This window comes from Puma concolor, chromosome A2 (assembly GCF_028749965.1).
Source record: "Puma concolor isolate L17-30 chromosome A2, mPumCon1.1.hap2, whole genome shotgun sequence".
Classification (NCBI taxonomy): domain Eukaryota; kingdom Metazoa; phylum Chordata; class Mammalia; order Carnivora; family Felidae; genus Puma; species Puma concolor.
The window spans coordinates 136445996-136454894 of NC_141668.1; the positions used below are offsets into that span (position 1 = coordinate 136445996).

Below are 8899 nucleotides of genomic sequence, written 5' to 3' on the forward strand. Positions count from 1 at the left end.
TGCCTGCGCTAATATTTTTTCCAAAATTGTTTTGAAACTGTATATTTCGTTCCTTGTTTTTTTCACTCAGCAGTACATCATGGGCATCTTTCCTTAACAGTGCATATAAATCCATCTCACCCTTTGCAGTGGCTACATTGAATCCCACTGTTCAGGTGTACAATGACTTACTTTACCAAACTCCTTTTGACGGAGATAAAACTCTCCTCTAACTATTTGCCGTTAAATTAACAAAATCCTAACATTCACTTTTCTAAACCTGTCCAATCGTTTTCTTAGGATAAGCATACCAAAATGGAATTACGTAGGATCCGCATGTTTTACACTTTGGGACACACTGCCGAATTGTTTTCAAAAAAATCGTATACCAAGGTATACAATCAAACTTTGAGATTTTCACACAGCTTAAAACTGGAACAGTTTTTCAAAAAGTTCAAGTTGTCATCTCAAATGAACTTTAAGAAATTGACAACTGAACTCTAATGTTCATTTGGGCCACTCCTAAATACTTGTTTTCAGTGTGGTATAATATTTATTTTCCTTAACTATGAATGGAGGCCATAGGCTCGAGCTCACATAAATAACAATATTCATATAGCACTGTAATAATTCTCCTATAAATTCATGAGATTAACAGGAAATATTTATTTGCATCTCTACTTGGTTTGGATAATTTGAAGTCTTATCAAATGTCCACAGCTGACTCTGAGACAAGGTCAATATCATCAATCAGATGATCAATGGATTATCACTAGCACAAGCCTACACCAAATAACAACCTGTCTGCTCTAATCCTCAGGTCAATTCGCTACACTTAGCAATCCAGTAGTGGTACAAATTCTTAAAAAGCCAACATGCAACCACTGTTGTTCTGACAATTTCTTTTATATTATAATTGTAAAACAATGCTTTATTGTAATGTGCCAGGGTATTCTAATGCATATTCCTTAAGCAACTTTCAGTACAGTAATATTGAATAGTAAGGTAAAAACAAGTATAAGATATACGAGAAAGCTTTTTAATATTTTAACCAAAAACACCACACTTTTAAATGGATGGTGATATTCCCTATGTAATCATTAAGTCATAAACGAATACCTCTAAATACACAGTTTTGCTTAATACAGTTTTAAATCAGGCCAAGTATGAGTTACATAGACAATTCTATTAAGTGTAATCTTTCCATATATCATTTCCATATACACCTGTCAATACAATAGCAGCGACTCAAGAATAAATGATTCATTAGGCACTTAAAACTTCTTGTCTCATGTAATTTATCTTTATAATTTTAAATTACTAAAGAATCCCAAGGATCTTTTCTTACTAAAGTATTTTGAAATGATCCATATTTCATTAAGTTTCAAGAACAACCCCCCACACACATACCCACACACTCGAAATTAAGTAACCATTAAACTTACTGTCATAATTCATATATCCATAAGGGAGAAAAACTAATTCTAAATTTAGATAGTTACGTCCAGCGAACCATTCATCCTTTTTCACCTGTTACACAATAACTAACGATCACAAAGAGTTGAAGCTGTCTTTTTTAATTACCTGAAACAAGAGAACACCACTTTTGGGTTTTCGTTGTTTAGTCTTCCTTTATAAAATTATGTGTGTGTGTGTGCATGTGCGTGTGTCTGCGTGTGTGTGTGTGTGTGTGTGTGTGTGTGTGTGTGTATAAGGGCACAGGTATTCTTCAAGTTATCATGGCAATTTCCGACATCATTACCAAAATAAAAACTTGGTTTGACCAAATATTAAAATATTGACATTACAAATCTGTTAACGTACAGCTCATTTCACACATTTGTGTACTTTTAAAATTCACTTCCATTTGACTGACTATTTTAATCCTCCTTAACTAGTGAGTAAGTGAAAATAAATGGTGTGTTCCTAATACCAGAAATACGGAAAAGAGAAAGTACTTTGGGTCTACAGGGAAACCTATTAAAAACAGCCCGTTTTCCAGTTAACCTACTCTGATTCTGTTTGTGTACTAACCCACTGTACTGAGAAGACAGATCTCCAATTCACGGGCTCGCAAAAACATTGTCCCGATTTCATGTTTTGACAGCAGAAATTGGCCCAAATCTCCAACCATTTCCCCTACAGGACCCTGTCCGGCTGGTGCCATCCAGGTGCGGCACAGTCTGACAAGGGGAACGTCGCGTCAAATTCCACTCATCTGTCAGTGTAGTGGATTATTTCTTGAGAGACTGAAATTGGCTACTTAGGATGGGAAGACCATCAATCTTCCTGTGTAAGGGATGGCGAAGGGGCTGCCGGTAAGAGGCTGGCAAGAGGGGGACCAGCCGCTCCTAAGCAGGTGAGGAGGCAGCTGTAAAGCCTTCCCTCTCCCCCACTCAGGGCTCTGAGGGAAAGATTTGTCATTTTTCACATTTCCCGGATACTTGGTATGCACGCTGTGTCTGCCTGCTCCTGCTTTATGAAAGAGGCGATTTTTCAAGCTTAGGCAAATGTGGCAAAGCTCAGGGTCTGCCTGGTGTCTCATTTTTTCTCATCATGTCACTTGTTTTAACTGATTGGAGAAAATGAGATTATGTTTTTCCTTTTTGCTCATTTATCCAGCTATTTATTTATTTATTTGCTCATTTAGGGGTGGATTGTCACAGATAACCGGTCCTGATTTCTCTCTTGTTTTCACGCACATTTCATTAGTGTCCCTGAAGATTTAAGGCCCACAAAGGGAAACATCACAACTCTCATCACGAAAAGCATATATTTACTCTTAAAATCAAAACAGATTGTATTAAAGGAGATTGTATTTCTGACTGAAAGAATCTAGAATATTGCTATGTCCAAGATCTATCGCTTTAATCTTCACAGCTATTGTTGAAAACCCAAGAAAGTTGAATAAACCTATTACGTAGAACAATTGGACTTTCACTCTGATATCATTTGAATCTTTCTGCATCGAGGAAGGAGTAGATATAGTTTCTTAATTTCATCAATGAATCCGAAATGGATCTCAAATGTGTAAGCACTTGAGTTGAAATTGGTTTGGGCACTAAAATTTCTTAGGGTATTTGACACACGGATCAACCACGCATGGATGATGATAAGCAACTTCTATCAGTCGACAGTGGAGAAAACAAACACTGAGTTTCATTTTAGTCAGAACTTAATGTTTCTCAGTTTAAGATTATAATGTTTTGATAACAAGCCCCCTAAGGATTTACTTACAAGTAGCATGGCCATAACCCCTGGCCAAAAAAACCTCATGTATTAACTGATTAACGGAGATAGTCTAAGTGAAAGCGCGCATTGCAAAGCGTACTATATTTCACAACTATACAAACTGAGTGTAACAGACACATGGCAATTGGTGATATATTCTAGCCAGGTATCAAAGAGCTAAAAAAACAAACAAACAAAAAACATTCACAAGAGTAAAATGAGATTTTTGTCCCAGGTGGATTATTAGCTGTGTGCACAGCAAAACTTGACTCATTCAGCGTTTCTGACAAGTACCTTTGCAGTCCATTAAGGGGACACGTCAGTAATCGCTGATATTTATGAAGAGCTTCACAGGTTTGCAAAGCACTTCCGCAAAGACGATTTTATTTACGCCCCCATAATATCCCTAAATGGGAAACTGGGCTCAGAGAAGAAAAGTGACTTTCCCAAGGTCATGCCATCTGATGTTAAGTCACAGACAGGAGGACCGGCCTGAGCTCCACACCAACCAAGGACACCACCGATCGCCTCTGCCGGGGGCCACCCTTCAGAATGGGTTTGCAATTTAAAAGAGTCCAGGAATTAACATAGCTTGGAAGTTTTCACAAATTATGGAAAACCGTTCAGACCTCCTCAAAGAGGCTACCTGGCATGGCCATTCTGTGCCCTGGGAGGCATTACCCCCTCCCTGGGAAACAGGGCAGGGAGGTGACATCAGACCGTCCTGACTTCCATTGGCAGTTATTGGCTGTGCCTTCTCGCACTAGTCACCAGATCCCTCAGAACTTCGGTCTCCTGGGCAACAGGATGGGGGGTGGGGGGGAGGGAGGGCAGCGCTACGTTTGGGGCGGTGGGGTGCAGAACCTACTTGCATGGGGACTAAGACAACGTGACACTGTGCCTGAAACAATCACAACAGTTACGTCTGTTAGGAAGTCTTATTGTTCAGTATTACAATGCATGAAGATTTCCCGCGTTATTTGTACGGCTGTAACAAGTCAAAAGCATTTTCGCCACAACAGACTGGCGATTAACTGACTAACCTGAAGATTCCAAAACCTACGTTTGTTCTTCCTCCACCTCGGCGCGGAAGCCTGGGGGTGTGGCGGTCCCCGCTCGGGGTTCAGGACCCACGAGGCAGAAATGCGAGCGCGCGGCAGGGGCGGCAGAGCGGTTTCTACGCCCGCCTGCAGGGGCACCAGCGCCCGCTCGCCTTCCCTCCCAGACCCGGGGCGTGGGGAGTGAGGGTGGCTGGGGCCCAGACGCAGCCCGGGGTTCAGGCCGCCCCCAGCCCCTCCCCCCGCCCCCGCCCCCTCCCCCTCCTCCCACGGTGGCCCGGCTCCTGCGGCTCGCGCGCTCCCCTGCAGCCCGGTGCGGGCGCGCGGGAGAACCCAGGGCTGCACCCTCGCGCGCTCCTTCCTGCCAGCAGCCCGGAATCAGCCGGGGGAGGCAGCAAGCGGCGCCCCGGGAGATGTTGCTGGACGACTGTGCCCAGGAGCCCAGGATTGGTGCCCAGGCCGCTTGCGGAGCCAGGGAAAGGCTAAGGCGTGGACGCTGGACCGCGCAGCTGGAACGAGCCGAACGTTTGGGAGGAGGCCAGGAAGAATTTGGAGAGGGGCTGGAGGGCTGGGAGCGTTTCAGAACTGAGGATCTGGAGCTTGCCGCGCAACTAGTCCCCCCCCCCCCACCCCAGCCGGGACTTGGAGATGAGGGTGGGGGGGAGGAGGGGGGGGGAACAGGCGCAGGTGGAGGGGGGAGTAAACCAACGCAAAGGCTGAAATTAAACAGAATGTGGAAAGAAATCTTTTCAGACAACCAGGGAGGGTAAGGACAATCGAGCTGGGGGACAGTAACGAGAAAGGCAAAGAAGGAGAAAAAAAAAAAAAAAAAATCCAGACTGAAGAGTGAGGCCATGGAAGGATGAGAAATGTACTTGAAACAGAAAGGCAAAGAAAGAAAAATGCGTCCGGAAATCAAAATTCAACATGGGGGGAAAATCAGGCTACAGGCAACGTGTTCCTGAAAGTGTCAAGAAAGAGAGAGAGAAAAAAAAAAAAAAGCCGCCGAACAAACTGGAAGAACAGAAAGTGAAGGGAGAAAGGAAAGGAGACAAATTAAACCAGACAAGAAATAGTAAGTTATTTTTAAATTTCTTTCTCATTGACAAACTACTTCCAAAGTTAATTTTGGCACATACATCCCCCCAAAATTCTGAGCTGCATAGACACCGACATTAGAGTATCTACACTTAGATAGACTATCCCAGGAATATATACACATTATTTTATTGGTAGCAAAGATCATGTTTTGCCTCTAAAAAATCCTCAAGTCTTGCAAGTTATCCCCCCTTGTGCAGAATATTTTGCTCTTGGCCAAAGTACCCCAAAAAACCATGACTTCTACTTTTTAAGGCGTGAGGAAGAGGGAAGGGAGATCTCAGCGAAGACCTTTTTTTGTTTTGCTTTGTTTTTTTCCTGAGAAATTAATAGAAATACCTCTAAGGCATTTTAGGATCCCCCCCAAGCATCCAGCCAACAATATGTCTTGGAATTCAGAGGCAAGCTGCCCGCATCATAGCACTTTCTGTCACTTACATTCCACCATCTGTTAAGGTGACAGCAGCGAGACTGGAGGCTGCATTGGAGCCAGCTTCCGACTTACCTGGTCTGTGCAGGTGGTGCTGCTGGAAGGTGTGCTGAAGGGTTCCATGGCACAGGAGCACTGCACAAGCACTTATCCACAAATACAGGACCCAGGACATTGCAGAGACCATTGCCATCCTCTAAAGACAACATGAGACAGCAAGGATTACCTCCAGCTTCAAGCCCCCAGCTCAGTCAGTCCCAATGATGAAAGAAGGAGGGGGGGGGGGTCTCAGACGTCATGTCCCCTTTGCTACTTTGCTGGCTGGAATTAATAACCCAGCAGAGGTCATGCCATGAAGTGGGACTGAGGGAAAGCTCTCTCCAAGAGATCGTGAATTCTTTTTGAAATTCTGCAAAACCCAACTCCAAGGCTTGCCAAAACACAGAAATAAATTCAAGTTTTTGCCTTTGGGTTAGGCAGTTTGCAACATAGTATCCTGACTATACATCCTGTTTTGCGCAATGATCTTTAAACTATAGTTATTCCAGGCAGTGAAAAGCTGCAGACTCCTGTTCCTTCTAACTTCATTGTAAGTCTGACATAAGCCTGAAAGGAAAGAGTGGATTCTTTTTTTTTTTTAATTCTACAGTCATGAATTTTTAATCATTCTGCTGTCTTCTAAACTAAGTAATCATTTCTCAGAGGCATGTTGTAATCTCCTGATAGAACCGGTCTTTCTGGCTGGACTTAGAATCAGAAGGAATTGTCTTCAGCCAAAATGAGTTTCAGATGCAACATCTATGCTTCTATCCTAGAGCGAGCCATAATTTACAATATTGCTTTGCCTTCTAAGATCCCATTGTGGCATGTGTTGTATAGTGTTGATGAATATGCATATACAGGTGGTGTATGTATTTATGGATGAACATGTACCTTTTCTCAGGCGCTGAAACTTTGACAGTCTTATCTGCACCTATAAGGATCTTAGGAGCTACAGAGACTCAACTGTGCTACATATTGTCCAATTTCTTAAACAACACCTTATGCTGCATTTCATATTGCCAAATTAATCAAACTTGAAGCATCGTCCTTACTCAGCCAGTGATATGGAAGCATTTTCTCTACAAGAATCCAGTTAAGTGTATGCTTTTCTCTTAGAGCTCCGGAACCCAGATTGTTCCTTTTTAACATTTTCTACTGTCAAATTACACACTACAAGTATTTCAACTATACATTTAAATCTGCTAGTGACCTCCCAGTGTGGTTTCTTTATTCACGGAAATTGGCACTCTTTCAAAAACTGTGATGTTCAGAAAGCAGAAAGATATAGATATATAGATACACACACACACACACACACACACATATGTATATACAGACATAATAGAAGATAATTTATGGGCTTTAGGAGAGAGATGCAGTCTTTAAGAAGGGTTTAGGACTATAATAGACAAATGGTGACAACCATAATTAAGTGCAAAGTAGGAAAACATTATTTGCAACAGCATGGTGCCTTTCATGCCTCACTCTGTGATTCAGATGGACCATTGACTTTATAATTACTTTCACTGCCCACTGTTTACTTTTGTAGACAACAGATTTAGCTTCATTGTCTTCAGAACTATCAATATAACATAGATGCATTCTCTTCAGCAGAGATAAATAGCAACACCCCTTTTGTGAACCTTGAAATGAATGCGTTTGGGGGCCTTTTTCAAATACCCTGCAAATTGTAGAAAGACAAAATAGAGGTGACTGTGGCATGCATTGACTACTTGTGAATTTCAGTTAAAATGCACTAGGAATTCATCTCAACTTTCAAAAAGCCTACCACAATCAAAACTTAACAGTTTTTCAATGACTGTGCTTTCTCTTGCTCATTTATTCACCCACATATATTTTAGCACTTAAAAAGATTACTGTGACTTCACATTTGCAGTATTTTCCTTCTTTTTCCTTTTTTAATTTAACTTTCTTTCATTCTTAGCATCACTTCCAAGGCTCGTGCATTATCACTCTCATGGCTTACTCTCACCAAGAGCTTGTCTCCATGTTAATAAGTGTCTTCCACCAAAATAATGCATCCAGCCTTACATAGTTCTCTAGATATGACTGAATAGGTTACAAATCTGTTTTCTGAATCTTAAATCCTTAAAGAGGCTTCTTACCTGAAAAATCCAGCCAAGAGCAGAGTACTCTATTAGTGTTCATTGGAAAGCTCTAACACTTTCTAAAATCCATCTGTGCACAATTGGAGATTTTTTTTTTAAAAAAAAGAGCTTCCCAATAATCTTCTTTATCAGGATTAAAAAATATGTTTTTTCTTCCGATGCTATTTCCACAGTAAAGAAGACATCGGGTGCATTCAGACTGTATTGTCAGAAAAGGAGCCAAGGTTTGAGGGGTGGAAACCTTGTCATTTTCACCTTTAAATCATCTCCTGGCGTCACCTCTGCCTGATGAGACCTTTGAAGGGATGGTGGAATAATGTGCAGTTTCCTGATGAGAGTCAGTTTACAGTTAATGACGGACCATCCCCGGTCCTGTGCATTCAGGGCAGAGTAAGGCAGCAAAATGCAGGAGCAGGGCTGCTATACGGGTGCTGTAAGTAGCAGTAGTCTGGTAGTCTGTTTCGATACATCCCTCCTCTGTAAAGTATCACATGTCTTAAAGTGACATTACCCTCTATTACAGCTACAGTGAATTGTAATGCCTGCCCACTAACTCTTCAACAACTCAAGCAGCACTTTAACACTGTATTGCCTGGTATGTTATGTAGAGCTATTACTGATGCCTTTCATTTGCCAAAAGAGTGAAGAGGGAAGGAGAAACAAAAGAGAAAGCATTCTGCTAATATTGATAGTGTTAATGGGGGTTAGACTTGTAACAATAAATGCGAAAGTGAACTGCGAGCCATTTCTTACCTCTTCACGTTCTTTGAACCAGTACGTTAACCAAAAATATTGTTAGGCTTATACAAATGTAAGTCTGTCGATGGTTTTGGCAGCTAAATCTGGGAATATGGTATACTTGGAATACAATATATGCATAAGCCCGATAGAAACCTTCTGAGGTTTTTGAACATGTTTAATAAATAGAAACA

At 41.7% G+C, this 8899-nt stretch overlaps 1 protein-coding gene across 2 annotated transcripts in view; it reads right to left on the reverse strand.

Moving 5' to 3' along the window:
- Positions 1 to 8428, reverse strand: part of TAFA1 (TAFA chemokine like family member 1) — a 506957-nt gene extending 498529 nt beyond the window's left edge. The window contains exons 1-2 of one of the 2 annotated variants that reach the window (XM_086697624.1): positions 7965 to 8428; positions 5872 to 5992 (exon numbers count right to left, since the gene is read on the reverse strand). In XM_086697624.1, coding sequence (XP_086553750.1) covers positions 5872 to 5989 — 118 coding nt within the window. In that variant the 5' untranslated portion in view covers positions 5990 to 5992; positions 7965 to 8428. The remainder of the gene's footprint in view (positions 1 to 5871; positions 5993 to 7964) is intronic. The other variant, XM_025916458.2, reaches the window with a different exon arrangement.
- Positions 8429 to 8899: the final 471 nt, after the last annotated feature.